Here is a 16,178-nt window from a genome sequence, read left to right as displayed (position 1 = left end):
TTAAATAACCAAAAAAACACGAATTTAAAAGCAGTTTTTTTTATCAAAAAGTATCATTTTTTATTATTTGTTGGCCTTTTTTGTGTATTTTTTTAGTATCGCCTGTTATTTAGCATTATTACTGTTTTTACTTTATCAGGATATACCGCTTAGTTTAAAACTAATTACGTTTTCTTTACGATAAGTAATTGGAAGAAAAAAAAATCTATAAAAAATTAAAAAAAAATATCAAAAAATTTTTGACCTCTTTTTTGTCGATAAAAATAGGTCTAGTTTCATCTATTTTTATATGTACACTTTAACGTGACTCACACTGTATAACAAACATTTATAACTAAAAATGTTTACGTAAGCATAGGGGGAGGGGGTAAGTACTTTGCTTACTTTTGATGACAACGGGGGCGGGGGGGTAAAAAATGGTAAGAAATCTGCTTACGTAATACTTGAACGGCCCCAGTGACAAGTTTTCGAACGAAGATTTGAGTCACGGGTGATGACCGGCGCTTTTTGGAGTGCCCTTGTCTTTTACTCTGCTGGCCGCGGTCGTGAACAGAAGTTTTGTAGTGTGTGGTGTTGTGGCATTCTGAGTCGGCCCTAAATGTGCCATTCCCAACTCAAACGGGCAGGGCACGCAGATTATTGTTGTCGAAATAAGGGAATTCCGGTTGGACACCGAAATCCCGCTGTTCGCCGATTTTGTGGACTCACTGCCACGTGCTGAGTTTTATTACTGTTGAAGGTAAGCAGGTCCTATTCCAAGGATTACCTTGAGTTTCTTCTCGTTATTTTCTTGTTTGCATTGGCGGCATTGTTAACCAATGCGCGTGGTTGTTGTTCACAGATTTTGGTTGGGCAGTGCTCGGTGGCGAGCTCTGCGCTGTGCCCTGCTTTAGCGGCTGTCGCCGGATTTTTTTCCTCCGTTGAAGGTATGTTGTAATTTCTTTCTCGACCTCATTCGCCTCTCCGCTGAGTTAGGATAAATTATTAGAAACATGGAACTCGGTGATGAGTCCGCAATTTAGTAAATTTTGTTCAAAAGGTGACGATGGTGCCTGAGAGTCGTTCCCCGACCATGACTGGCCGATATGTACACTACCGAGGCCGTCCTCCGCGGTCCTGGGCTACCCTACTTCATAGGTTGGTTCCGTTTTCTATTGAGCTTGTCAATTATTTTAGTTTACTTTGAAAAATTAGATTACCCACATAACGATTACATTTTACCAAAAAGTAAATTCTTAAATAAATTTACCATTGTGATGTATTATCAATGGATTTTGTTGTGTTAACTATTTTTAGTTCGCTTTGTGAAGGTCGATGATGTAATAATTACAATGATTACATTTTACCAAAATGTTAGTTCCTAAATAAATTTACCATTGTGACGTATTATCGATGGATTTTATTGTGTTTACTATTTTTAGCTCGCTTTGTGAAGGTAGATGATGTAATAATTATGATGGTTACATTTTACCAAATGTTACCTTCTAAATAGATTTACCAGTGTAATGAATTACCGTTGGATTTTGCTGTGTTCACATTTGCTCCATCCTTGAGAGCGATGGATTGTTTTTTTTGTGTGTCGTAGTAATTTAACTAAGCGAACACAAGTAAATTAATTTCTTTGTATTAATATGCCTATTACTACCTGTTTAAGCTGTAGGGTATTAATGCACCAGTGGTGCACTTACTGTATCGATATTTTTATAATAATATATTTTTTTGTACACTAGGAGGTGTTTGGCACCGGCTGTCCCGCAGTGCCAGACGCTTGCTGCGCCCGACGGGTGCGGAGGGAGTTGAGCCGAGTGGTGATAATAGCGCGCTAATCTTAGTCTGCATCTTAGTCTAGTATTTTTAGTCTGTACCAACCAAACGGCCCAACGACCCATCCCCTTTTTTTTTCTTTTTAAAATTTTTGTGTCAACCACAATAAATTGTTATCAATTTAAATAATTATTTTTATTTTGCTCCGGCAAAAATTTCTTATTTACACCAGGCCAGCCCCCCTAGACAAAACGCACTTTTTGATCGAATCGAAAATCGAATCCGTCAAATTCCATACAAAAAAGGGGCTTTTCGACCACTTTTCGACTGGTTTGCGATTATAATGGCACTTTGTCTAGACCCACTGTTCATCTCCGCGAGTTCACATCGAAAACAAAACACGCACGATAGCCCACCTACAGGAGGCGATTCGACAAGGCGTCACATACGAGATACGAGCGAGCATTGACACACGCACGCGTACTCTTGTATTATGGAAAAAAATAAAAAAATACTGTGTAAAAAATACTGTGCAGTATTTAACTGCCTAAATAATAATAAAAACACACAATGTACTTTTTTTAAGTTGCCTGAAGACACTGAGAGGTAAATAAGTGGTTATTGTTATTCATGATAATTCATGCAAATTCATGTATTTCTTCCGACATTTTCCGCGATTTGGCACTTCACGTCACACATTAGTTTGCCGAAGTTCGCCGAGCCAGCTATTGTCAATTATTATAGGTGTCAAACAGGATAGGGTCTTTGCGCTGGTTTTCGTCCAACTATCGGAGTTGCCAACTTTGTGATCTTAAAATACCCTTACATAAATGTATCATATTATTTTATGTCGTTCGAGTGCTCATAAAGGCAGTCAACTAAAGTCCATACTGCAACGCACACACAATCCGCACCGTAACGTAAACGCCTTGCCTCGCCGATGACAGTGCGCGAAGGGCAATGACAGCTCGCAAAACACTGACGTATATCAATGTCTCATGGACGGTGCGTAACTTTAAAATAAACGTACTCGGTACATTACGCACACATTTACACGCATTATAAATACATACACGATTTAAGAAAACAACATGGCCGCAATATAGGCAATCAGCTGACAGGTATTTGTGTGTGTGTGTGTGCGTGTAGTTGTCAGCTGATTGCCTATAAATATGTTGTTTTCTTAAATCTTGTATGTAGGTACCTACTCGGCACAAGTCAGGTAGTTAGTGACGTCACATGAAAATGTTGCCAGAATGAGTACTGACCAAACATTATCTATTTCTTTTTTTTTATACATCACCAGGGGTAAGTTAGAAAGAGATAAACAGCTGTTTGTCATTAATTTGTCGAATTTTTGTATAGATCTATATTTCCTCTCCACTATTACCTCCATGCCACAAAAGGCGATACGTTGTTGATCCCTTTCCGAGTTGATTTGCCTGCTATATGACCTGAGCTTTGCTTTAAAAAAATGACCCTTAGTCATCTAAGATTTAATTTTGTATGAAGAAGTTTAATAAACACTTAAAATTGTGTTTATAATGCTATCAATTAGACATACGTGCCAAAAACTTTTCCTGCCAGCACGTTTTTTTTCTAGCGCGATGATTTCTGCAATGTACCGGTGACCGGTGTATGGCCGCGCATTTACGTAATTTTTTGGAACTCACTACTTTTTAAATTACATTTTCATTTAGGTAGAACTGTTGCTTAGGCATTATAGATTGCAACAAAACTAGCGCGGGATGGCTACTGCCTTCTGTGAATACAATACTTTGTATTCAAATTTTACGCATGTGTTTATGGCAGCTCAGTGAAATGGACGAAAACCGAAGTTAGATAGAAAACCAGCACAATGACCCTACTTTCAAAAATTAATATTGCGATTTTATAAATCACTTAAACAACTTTATATTAATTTGCGGGTACGCCGGGACAGCTCGTAAAACAAATTCATTATTTACATATTACTAATTTATCAACTTTGTTCATTGTTAGTTCATTAGTTGTTCGTGTTTCGTTTGGGTTAGACCAAGAGCCGAATGCAAAAAATAAATGTTACTTAATTATATTAATCCTACAAAAAACGGACGGACGTGTGCAAGTCTAATAGCCATATACTTGGTTAACTCATTTTAAAAAGTGCACAAAAACGTTCTATGTTCAGACAGACTATATGACGAATCTATAAGGGTTCCGTTTTTGCCATTTGGCTACGGAACCCTAAATACCGTATCAAAATCTGTTGCATAGTTTTAAAGATCTAAGCATACATAAGGACAGACAGACAGGAAAGCGACTTTTTTTTATAATTATTACGTAGTGATGATGGGCATATAGACCAAATAAAGACATTTTGATTTAAGGGGGGGACATCGTAAGAGCCATTCACATTTTTATCAGAAAGTTAATAAATTAATATATTTAGGTTTTTGAAATCTAAAACAGCCAGGAAATCAAAGAGGCAAACATGATACCTACCTTTGTGATTTTATAGGAATTTTATTGTAAAACACGGTCATATTAAACTTTTATAAAAAAATCCAGAGGTAAATGTTTTTTTTCGAGAAAAATTTTTCTAATCGTGTTTTCGAAAATATCATCCCATCACACATACGTTCTGTAATACATAATATTGAAAACAGTGCGAAATATCGTCAATTGCAGTTTTCACATACTAAGGGCCCATAATGAAATTAGTATAATGTTTGTTTATGTAATAAAATTTGGTTTGAGATACCTACTGAATTGAATTTTTATTTCTTACTAGCTTTTTGGCTTCGCCCACGTGAAATAAATTGTCACAGTTATGTGTGTTATAAAATATTTAGGTGCTAGCTCTTACACTATATAACTGGCGGCCGCATGTAGCTGCGCGTTGCCGCGAAGAGCAGTGAATGCAAGTGTGGTGCGCTAGATGGCGACACAGTAGCTTCTTGTAGCAGTCAGCCCTATGGCATCAAGACAGTACCGATCACTGACGTATGTCAACAAAACGGTGCTTGACTCTTAAGACAAGCTAAATTACACCATATTGTTGATGACATTGAGCATACATTTTTTTGAATACCTTCGCGAAGAAAAACTTCTGTACGTAGTACTTATTATTATTCTGTGTTTACACTACAATAAATAGATAGTTAATCTGGAATCTTAATGACTCGGGTAGTCTAATCAAATTACAGTGAAGTTTACCTAATAGAGTTAATCAATAAATCACAACATCAACACAAAGCAACTTAATCGTCACGTCAGTTATGATACTGCCTTTTACGAAAATTCAATAATCAACACCTACAAAAGCGTTAATAAACACTTAAGGCCCTTGTAAACGAACAATATTATGGCGATGACAGGCAATTTAATACAATTGGCAGTAAACGTTGCTAACAATACCGCTGCAATTGACTGAATACTTGTAGGTCTCGTAGCGTCTAGCTAGCGAATCTCTGCTACAATATCAACGCAATATTGCTTGGCGATATACCAAAAGATGCTGGTTTATAAGAACCAAAAGGTTATCTTTGAAAACTGGGCGTGGCATGTGATCGGGTAGTTTTTGTCCGAAAACAGAACGCGTTTGTTCCTGTTATTGAAAAAAAAATCAATCGCACATGCATGCTACGTTACCTCCTCGGGCGGGGCGCTAGGCGTTGGGTCACAATCCATGGGTTCTACTGGGGCTTCGCTGCTAGCTGGTTCCCGAGAAACTTCCTACAGTAGGCACATCAACAACATAAACAACATCTACACGTAAACCTAAATAAAAATAAACAAAAATATCTAAGTACACGACCGATTTTCTATTTTAGAATAATTGCATGTAGTATTCTTACAAGGAAATCAGCTTACAGAATCATGTAGGCATCGAAGTAATTATAGATGATGTAATAATATTTGTCCTAAAACATTAACTAACAAAAAATATTAAAATCCACACATTTTTTATGTATTAGCTGGTAGCTCTATCAAGTAGTAACAATTTGATAGGAATTATGAATGTTCTAATAAGTGTTCGAAGTTGTTGGGGAAATCCTTGGGGAGAGTTTGTCCAGCAGTGGTCTTAGTATCTACAGCAGTAACAGCAGTCTTGCAATTTGCTGTTTATAATTTACTAGCGCGTTCAACTAATCAAACAATCAGAAAAACAAAGTCATCAGCTTTTTAGTTAGTTTTTAGTATTTTCTGTAACTAACCATCCTTACAATATGTGTCGTATACTACACACTTAAAACGGTAACAAGTAATAGAGTAGGTACATGCCAACCTCTATTTTACTTAAAACCTAATATTCTATTAAAAACATGTTTTACTACATATTCTACTTTTCCTGATATTTCATGTTGGTCGTTCTGTAAAAATAATGTCTAGCTTCTAGAGCGTTAACACATTTTAGTAGCTTATTAGTATTTTTAGGTCTTGTTTCAAATGAGAATAACTTTAATCTGTTCTCCTTCATCTATTATTACTTCAATGAGTGTAAGCTTGCTACACATGCATAAATATAAAACATTTAGGCACCCTATCATGCAATACAGAAATTCAAATGCAGGTACAGAATTGCAGTATGTTTCTCAAAGTACAAATAAATTTGGATAATAGCATAAAGAGGACTAACTAAGCGTAACACTTGCTCTAACCTGTAATTTTTAAGTATGTTCTTGTTCCACATGGGGATTTATAAAGAACTAAAGATTAAACGTACCTCTCCATTGATGTGGGCTCGTAAGAACCCTAGAGACATTCTGATTTCGGCAATGAGGCGGCGCGCGATTTCCATGCGCCCGGCAGTTGGTGACAAAGCCTGTTGGTTGGCGTCGAAGACGTACTCGGAAGCTCCAGCCAGATTCTTGCAAAATGAATAAAAGTATGTTAATAAAATGCCTATCTATAAGAATGGTTTCGGAATATTTAAACCAAGGAAGTTCAGTGGATAAAAGTACGGTTTGTAACCTTCGAGTAGTAACGTCGTGTAGTTGATTATGCAAGTTACAATACGGTAACATAAAAATTGGCGATACATAACTCTGAAACCGTACATGAGAGAATGTCAGACAACTGCACTGTATCAACCGTTGATGGGATTTACTGAAAGACTAATATAAACTCAACATCAAATAAACCGCACCTTCCGCGACGCAAACTTTAACGATTTTCTTCTGACACAATCATGGTGCCCCAACAATATTGGTGTTATTTGAAAGCCCAATAAAAATATCCTTAAATAAAAACACATTTAATTTCTTAATAAATGAATAACATATACCATAAATGTAACTTGAAAAAATACCTCACTTTGGGCCCACCTATGGGTTCAATTAGACCAATATTTTTATGGTTATAAAACCAAATAATGATTTCACGTGTCCTCTTTAACAGATGGATAGCAATGAAACCCAACTAAACAGTTTTATAGCCATAAAATTTGGCTCTAGCGTAACTACCTATTTTTTGAAGAAGTGACTCTGGATCCTTCTAAAGACACATTTTTGGGATAAAAACCTTCCCTTTAATGAAATGAGGGTAAGAACTAGGCTTTTAAATGGTACCAATATTGGTGGGAAGTGGGGATGCATACGTTTGAAAATGCTTGTCGCGGGAGGTGCGATTTATTTGACGTCGAGTGTAGTTGCCGAATGCTGCGTAACTGGCCAAAATGCATATTATAATAATAAATGCAAGTTAACAATAAATATACATATTAAAATGTTCAAGTTGACCCGTACACTATCAGTCTCTTAACTACTTTAAATGTTTATTTTATTGGATATACTCGTAGCTAAACTTATGACAACCAGTAGTTGCAGGCAAGATAGAGAGTCAGTTCTTCTGTGATTGAGGATTCCCCGTGAAACACGCTTCCACATTCGGCCTGAAAAATGTATGAAGTCCCTAAAATTAGTTATGCAAGGAGATAGTTGCTAACCATTAAGCCTGCGCATCTCTTGCTGGAACTCGCCGTCGTCGCCGGGGGGCCCGCCGAAGGTGGTGCTGGCTAGGGTTTGTACCCGGGTAATCCCGGAACCGAAAGAACCGGGAAAACCCGGGTTTTTTCGACAGCTTTAGAACCGGGTTTTAAAAATTCAAAACCCGGTTCTTTCGGTACTTTCGGGTTTTGCATATTTATCTAAAAATCTGTTATAGGTATTAGGCATGAGTCGTAACAAGAACATTGCGAACGTATAGAGAACCTAAAGATATCAGATTAGCTACTAATAAAGATTACCTACTTATTGGTTTTGTATTTTGTTTTTTTTATGAGATATGTAAATATTTTAAGCATTTTTCTTACAATTTTTTAAAATCACTAGCATATTTTTGTTCGCGCTTACGCTGCGACAGGTTATACAGAAGATTGACGAGTATAACTTGCCACTATGCTTGGCGTTCGTAGACTATGAGAAGGTCTTCGATTCGTTCGGGTCTTGGGCAGTGCTCGGTATATCGAGGTGCTGAAGTGCTTGTACAAAAACGCCACCATGTCGGTCCGAGTACAGGAGCAGAGCACGAGGACGATTCCTCTGCAGTGAGGCGTTAGGCAGGGAGATGTTATATCTCCTAAACTGTTCACCACTGCATTGGAAGACGCTTTCAAACTCCTTGAATGGAAAGGATTCGGCATAAACATTAATGGCGAGTACATCACTCACGTACCTTCGGTTTGCCCACGATACTGATTGTGGTCATGGCAGAATCGTTGTAAGATCTTGGCACAATGCTCAAAGACCTTAATCGAGTTTCCTAACAGGTAGGCCTGAGGATGAATATGGACAAAACAAAGCTTATGTCCAATGTCCATGTTGCGCCCTACCCAGTTTCGGTTGGGAGCTCAATCCTCGAGATTGTTGACGATCCAGCTAGGTAGGTCCAATTTCGAAAAGGGAGTCAATCGTCGAATCCAACTCGGCAAGGCAGCGTTCGGGTAACTACGCAACATCTTTTCATCCAAAATACCTCAGTGCCTGAGGACGAAAGTCTACAACCAATGTGTGTTACCAGTGATGACTTATGGCTCGGAAACGTGGCCTCTCACTGGGCCTTATACAGAAGCTCAAAGTTGCACAGCGTGCTATGGAGAAGGCTATGCTCGGTGTTTCTTTACGAGATCGAATCAGAAATGAGGAGATCCGTAAATGAACTAAAATAGCGACTTTAGTTCATTTACGGATCTCCTCATTTCTATGTCAGCGGATTCAGCGGACATAGCCCGACGCGGACGCAGAACTGACGGCCGATGGGGCAGGAAGGTCCTGGAATGGAGGCCGCGTACCGGAAAACGCAGCGTGGAACGTCCACCCACAAGGTGGACCGACGACATCATAAAGGTAGCAGGGAAGCGCTGGACGGAGGCCGCTACCAATCGATCAACATGAAAAGTATTGGGGGAGGTTTATGTTCAGCAGTAGACGTCCTATCCTATGGTTTAAAATTAAATGATGATGATGATGATATTTTTGTGTGAGAGTTGGCAACACTCCTTCTCCTTTATTTGATTTGCATCTGACAGTCAATATATAAATAGTCAAATATATCGATAAGTTGGATGAAAAAGACTGATTGTGGTACCTCAATTGAAAACTAATTATTTTACTTTTTTTTATTTTTGGGAGTAGAATTTAGTAAAAATAGAAAAATATTGTAAATCATGTTTGTTGATTATTCCTAGTCTATTCAAAGAAGTGTTATTTCAATAAAAAAAACATAATAAAAATATTGTTTTTTTGGAACCGAAAGAACCGAAAAAACCGGGGCTCCCGGTTCTTATGACCACCAGACCCGAAAAACCCGGTTCCTCAAACCAGAACCGATTCTGCATTCCCTAGTGCTGGCGTGCATCTGGGGGCGGCTCCTGGTGGAGTACCCAGGGCGCTGGAGCTGCCGGTCTCCCGGGGAGCGTAGTTACGTATGAAGAAGGTTGCTAACCATCAGCCGACGCATCTCCTGCTGGAACTCGCCGTCGTCGCCGGGGGGCCCGCCGAAGGTGGTGCTGGCGTGCATCTGGGGGCGGCTCCTGGTGGAGTACCCAGGGCGCTGGAGCTGCCGGTCTCCCGGGGAGCGTAGTTACGTATGAAGAAGGTTGCTAACCATCAGCCGACGCATCTCCTGCTGGAACTCGCCGTCGTCGCCGGGGGGCCCGCCGAAGGTGGTGCTGGCGTGCATCTGGGGGCGGCTCCTGGTGGAGAACCGCGGGGCGTTGGAGCTCCGCGTCTCGGGTCCGGGAGGCGCTCGCTGCACCAGGTGCACCACCTTGCCTTGGACGTCTATGTACAAACATACATTTATAAAAATATCACATCATAAAAAATATCGTTTTTTTTTAAATTAATTGGCGTTATTAGCGATTTTCTTCTTTATATTTATGAGTAAATAAGACGTAACTCATAAAAAATCATTTATTATTAGCATAATTATAGTCGACAGCAGCAGTCAACAACAAAATGTACAGTATTGTGCCTGTACATATTCAACCAGTAGTAGATATAGTTTAATCATAATTACAATTTGTAAGAGCACCCTTTCAGTACACTTTTGTCAAACAAAAACAACATCACACCTAAGCATAGTAGAACTCTTAACTTATTCAACTAGTCAACCAACTTAGTTTATGTAAGACTGCATTATGTAGATCTATTCGAAAAACTGGTCTGGATGACATCATTATTTTAAGTTTTGAATTGTAGGTAGGTACATATTATACTCGTAGATCTCGTTGACTTCGTAAATACCAAGTTTGCATTCTTTCTAGAAATTCTGCAAAATACCTAATCCTATAGTGTTAGTAGTACTTACCATAATCCGATAGCTTTTTCTCATTCTGAAGGACTCTTCCGCAAAAAATAAGACGCTGCAGGCTCGGCTCTATTCCCATCTGATCTCGAACCTTCTCCTTAAGCTGAGCCACAGTCGTCTGCGAACAATTAAATTTTGCTTTGCTCAGATATTCTTTTAATTACATAAAGAACTATCAAAAGGCCCTTTCACATTGTGACTGTTTTAGCGATACAAACGCTATTCAGTCGCGATGCAGCATCGAAACATCTACCTTTAAACACACGCGATAATAAAATCGCGATGCAGTCGCGCATTTGTATCGCTACAATAAATCGCAATGTGTAAGCTCCCTAATATAGCGACCTTTTTAGGGTTCCGTACCCAAAGGCGCGACATAATCTTAATAATAAGCCTCCATTGTCTGTCTGTTAGTCAGCTAGCTTAATTCCCTAAATGTTGACAGTCTGTATTTATTACTATTTTTGTTGTTATAACATAACGAACAATGAAAATTAAGGATGCGCCCCGCATTCTAAAACATTTTTAAGTAGTTCTGTTTAATTCATTAAAGTGTTTGGTGGCTAGAATGTGTTGCATGCTATACTTGTACTAGGGAACCATTCGTGTGCCAGTCTGACTTGCACTTAGCCAGTTACATTTTTGAGAAAGCTTTTCATGTTAGACAAGTTCGAAACACATTTGAGGATGTGCGACGAACGGCAATTTTAAATTGCGTCGATTTGAGTTATCACCGCGCAACGGTGAGCCATGCAGTTACGATTACCTAGAATGGCTTGACCTATTTGAACTCGCGGTGCATCCAATAAATCAATATTCGCACTAAATAGAAAACAATCTGCCCCCGGCCACGCATGCGCGCAGACACGTCTGCAACCCGGCGTCTGCCTAGCTCAGTTCTAGATATTGCAATTTAACGCAGGTGATAATGATGATAGCGAAATGGCGGCCTGTAATGGCTGACAACGTATTCATTAAAACGACACGTAAACGAAGTAAAACGTTCAACCGTTTCTGGGAACATACTACCTACCACCAGAATTCAATAATACGGAATAAAAAAATAGTAGTCGATCTATAACTAGTCAATCTTTTATCTTTTCACACTTAAATTTTAGAACAGATTTTGAAAAAAAAAATGTTATAGAGAAATTTAAGACCCAAGGAAAATATAGGATAGTTTTTATACCACTTTATGAAAAGGGAACATTTCATGCGCAAGGTAGGTGCTTGAAAGTTTTTCGGTGAAAATTCAAATAGGCAAAGCCACGGGCTTAAGCTAGTTTTAATAAAATGTAAATCTACATCTCCAGTATAACTTCGCGAGGGATCCTAATTTAAACGCAAACTTTACCCGCCTTTTACCCTTACACCTCTTCATTGCAACCCCATTAATGTTTATTTACTTACAAGTAGGCTAGTAAAGTAGGAGATTTTACATTCTTTGTTCCCTAATTAAGCTCTCACGAAACATACTACTCATCACAGACGCGCAATGTCCGGCTTGTGCGAGAGGAACTTAGTATAATTTTAGATCTTCCCACACAGTCAACTACGGTATCTAGGCAACGGAAGATCGATAGTCGACAGTCTTCATACAACTTACGCCCACACAGTCTAGCTACTAAGCAATCGCTCGGTACCTACTTAATATCAAGAGAATACCTAATTAAGTCAATAAGTACACTACGTAGATAATAATAGAATAGAAATAAGTATGTAGGTTAGGCATTAATTATCCATTCATATTCAAGATTGTTGATATTAAGGCTAAATTCAGATCAGCATAATACCACTATTTCACTAGTTATGTAAAAACGCTTAAGCACTAAAAGGCTCAAGTCAGTACGTTACGTACGTTAGTTTAAACTTTAAACGCAACTACCCAGGTCATATCCAGGTGCTTTTCTAGATTTTAAGCTCTCAATCGTTCTCGTCACCTCTTTTTCCATTACAGGTTTTGGGGCATCTTGATATCATGGTGTAAAACACTATTCACGTCTTTATCTGGGTCAGGATCTAGTCCACCCACCATTTTTGCTTCTCAAAGGTAGCTTGCAGCCAAAGGTAGGTCATAGGACTGTAGTCAGTAGACGAAGTTAAACAGGAACTTTTGCAAGTGTTGTATTTCGCCGTTTTTTTAAATGTATTTTCTGGTCTATGGCAATCTGTTCGAAAACAATAAGCCACTTATTTGGCTGGTCCTGGGTTTTATGTTGTCTTCGAGAGCCAATCAATAGCTGAACTTTCCAGCAAACTGTTTTCTGACTCAGTCTACAAACTTTAGGCGAGACTGGGAATACCTTGTCTTTTCATTCGATTGTACTGTAGTCCACCTTCTTCACTCAAGGCCTGTGCGAGTTCGTTTGCATGGGTCGCTAGTTTCTCCTGGTATTTCAGGCATGCCTGTACTATTTCCTCACGAGCAGTGTTTATGCCTAGGTCAAGATACATGATGTATTTGTTGCTAATCCATTGGGGTGTACTGATCATGGTTGCTTTACTTTGGAATCTTTCTAGAAATCGCCGTTATTCTAAAATAACTTTTTCTTTTCTACATCTACTTTGGTGCTAAAAGCTCTATGTTTCTTCGTCTCTGATCCAAGTGCAGACCTAGCTTGGGTAACCTATTTCACGGTGCCTCTATTTGGAATTTGTCCTATTTAAAGTGACAGGCAGTCTTCTAAGATCCCTTCTATCTCTTGAGTTGATTCACCTGAGTTTGTGGTAAGTCAAGTTAATAAATCTGCATTGGAAACGGAACTAGTCCAATCAAAGAACTGAGTCTTGTAACACTTCTTCAGTGTCTGTGCCCGTGGCCAGCAAATCAAACTGCAGGTACTCATAATATGTTCTTTGTAAACCACTGCATGACCTGAAGTTGTCTGTTAATTTGTTCCCTTTGTTTCCCTTTAAATTGTTCCAACAACCAACAGCATAAAACACTTTTTTATTAAACACAAAAAAAATCGCATCTTGATTCTAATACCTTCTACTAATAACTTGATACTTCACTCCGCACAAACAATGCATGTAATCCAAAACTAATATTATTGAATTGAAAGTGACTTAACGTTAAGAAGGGACTTAAATGTTTTTTTAATCAGTTTCACTATAAAACAAACATCTCTATCTCTTTCGTGAAAATACATATGGATTATAGTTAAATTCGACAAAGCACTGCTCATTACTTTCGCTAAGCTTAAATAGTTGTTGGAGCTTTTTAAGCAATTTAAAGTTAATAGGATGGTGTTGTAAGGTGAAATGAAACAACAACTTTATTAGTGCTATAATTTTCATAGGTCATTCGCTCTGCAGTATTTAATTGCTAAAGTTACTTCGCAGAAGCACACATTAATGTACATTGCATCTTAAAAAATATATAGATTAGTACAAGAGCCGCTGAATTAATCATAATGTAATTGTTAAATTAGACAAACGTCAACAATCATAACAATAGACAACATTCTTGATCTCAATGTTTCCAACGCTGTGCAGTCTGGTATTCTTCTCACAGTTTGTTTTTCTTGACCTGCTTCCATACGACTCCTTTTTTGTATCTTCCTAGATCTTAAGATGATTTCCTCCATATCTTTTTGATGATTTAATATCAAGTATCTCAAAGATTTTTATAATACATAGCATTAAAAAAGCTAGTGCAATTATCTTCTTGTCAATAAGACATTGATGCTTCGCCTTTACAAACACTAATTCTTCCTTTTCACTTTTTACAAACATTACTCCTTAGTTTCTTCCTATGTCAAGTCTGCTTCATGATATTCATTGTCTTTATCGGTTAGTTCGGTCTATCACTTGAATGCTTTTTGGGCTCCACCCGTTTTAAAAGTGCACTGATGATTCCCCATTTGACTTTTGTAAAAGCATATTTTTATCGTTTGGCTTATTTGTTTTTATAACATAACTCCTTTTTTTCTATTTATTTTTCAGTCAAAACCTATATATTTAAGTATTCATCTATTTTGTTGAATACTTCCGAAAATCCAATAAGTAGTCATTTCAGTTCATTCCAATTTATTTCCAATTTTTAGGAGTCATTTCATATTTACTTTAATTCTATTCATAATTTTCAGAATCTGGACAAAGCAATCTATTAATTGACTTGCGTCCGTCTTCCAGAAGGAAAATTATTCATGTTATAAGTATTTGCTTCGAGAAAATTGATTTAAGTGAATTGAATTGAACAACAATAATTTATTATTGTTATAAAGATATCAATTCCAATTTCCACCATGTCATGCCTTACATCCGTCATTGCATTATTCTGCCTAACATCTTGCTCCAATTCTCTTCATGAGAAATTAAAAAAAAGAGGAAAACACTTCGTATTTACTTCAGCGAAACATAGTATCAAGGAATATTAGTTGCTTAGGGTGTGGTTAATTTAAAGTTAACATTAATACTCTGTACGTGCTACTTCATTCATGGTTTGTGTACATTTACGTATTTTACAAATTAATGATGATATTCCTATAAATTTATTTGCTTATGACACCGAAATGAGTTTGAAATAATCAAACTTTGCTTTGCTTTCATTACGAGAAGATAGTTATAGTTGGTGGTATGGTTTCTAGTAGTTATTATTTCTGTGTAATTCACAGGCCTAAACAATTGTTTAAACCAACATGTATTTTCTGATCTCTATTTAGTTACTTTGCAAATGGATGATGTGAAATCCTTTGTTCCTTGCATTCATGTAATTTTGTCGATAGTATGGATTTTTATGCAACTGCAGTAAGTGCAGCTATTTGTTACTTTGTTTTGACTTTTAAGTTGCTAAATGAAACAAGCATGCCCTATTCTTTGTGTCTTGCAATATAATAACCGGCATTGGCGGTAGTATTGATTTTTATGCAACTCATAGGTAGGTACCTAGATAGTTCTATGTGTAGACACTATACGTAAGTACCTAGTCAAATATGGATTTCGTTTCATTGTGAACTGGATATTAACGTAGCATTTAGTTCTTTATGCGTTATAGTGTCAAATTGTTACAGACAATGGGAATAATTAGCAGTGTGTACAAAATTCTACTCAGTATGCTAGCAGGTAGATGAAAAATGTATATACCTTGAAAATAGTTATATAGCTGAAGTGAAAACTTACCCCATCTTCCACTAAGAACGGATGGTTGGTGGAATCCAAAGTTTTTATGGTAAAGTCAATCATTTTCACATGAGTGCTAAGAATCCACTGGTCACTGCAAGGTAGATTACACGACGCGTGCGTACGAGCCTACAGGAAATGGCAGCCAATTAGTTACAGTCTTAATAGAATCCAAACACTTCGAAAGAAAACATTAAATACTCACGCCAAACACAAACAATTTCAGCACGTAAAATGGTGGTAAATTAATTTTTACTGAAGTAATTTATACCATTTACTCGTGCAGAGAAAAACCAGGATGGTGTCACACAGGGTATGGAAACTTCCATACAACGGTCATCGAAGTGAAACTTGCTTCCAAACAGCGACATCGGTGAATAAATTCAAATACTTTTTAACTACCCTAAAACGCTCTAGATGTCGCTGCTCCTGTTTCCTTCATATTTTCATTTTTTTCTTAATTAAAATATATTTGAGAATATTGTTAATTACAATGT

The 16,178-nt window shown here is 37.6% G+C and overlaps 1 protein-coding gene and 1 long non-coding RNA gene across 3 annotated transcripts in view; one reads left to right on the top strand and one right to left on the bottom strand.

Moving 5' to 3' along the window:
- The window catches only part of LOC135087110 (large proline-rich protein BAG6-like), a 35,285-nt gene extending 19,286 nt beyond the window's left edge, over nt 1-15,999 (bottom strand). Inside the window, exons 1-7 of the mRNA XM_063981949.1 lie at nt 15,887-15,999; nt 15,682-15,810; nt 10,558-10,675; nt 9,853-10,028; nt 9,691-9,804; nt 6,473-6,616; nt 5,398-5,481 (exon numbers count right to left, since the gene is read on the bottom strand). Of these exons, the coding sequence (XP_063838019.1) occupies nt 5,398-5,481; nt 6,473-6,616; nt 9,691-9,804; nt 9,853-10,028; nt 10,558-10,675; nt 15,682-15,744 (699 nt within the window). The 5' untranslated portion in view covers nt 15,745-15,810; nt 15,887-15,999. The remainder of the gene's footprint in view (nt 1-5,397; nt 5,482-6,472; nt 6,617-9,690; nt 9,805-9,852; nt 10,029-10,557; nt 10,676-15,681; nt 15,811-15,886) is intronic.
- LOC135087055 (uncharacterized) lies at nt 253-1,986 on the top strand. 2 transcript variants are annotated; one of them, XR_010260668.1, is made up of 4 exons: nt 253-739; nt 842-926; nt 1,040-1,137; nt 1,731-1,986. It is a non-coding gene; the product is annotated as an uncharacterized LOC135087055 (long non-coding RNA). The 2 variants fall into 2 exon arrangements; XR_010260667.1 differs by lacking the exon at nt 1,731-1,986 and having other exon boundaries at nt 346-739; nt 1,040-1,719.
- Nucleotides 16,000-16,178: the final 179 nt, after the last annotated feature.

This window comes from Ostrinia nubilalis, chromosome Z (assembly GCF_963855985.1).
Source record: "Ostrinia nubilalis chromosome Z, ilOstNubi1.1, whole genome shotgun sequence".
Classification (NCBI taxonomy): domain Eukaryota; kingdom Metazoa; phylum Arthropoda; class Insecta; order Lepidoptera; family Crambidae; genus Ostrinia; species Ostrinia nubilalis.
The sequence above is the reverse complement of the archived record's forward strand: the minus strand, read 5'-3'. Positions and strand labels throughout refer to the sequence as shown.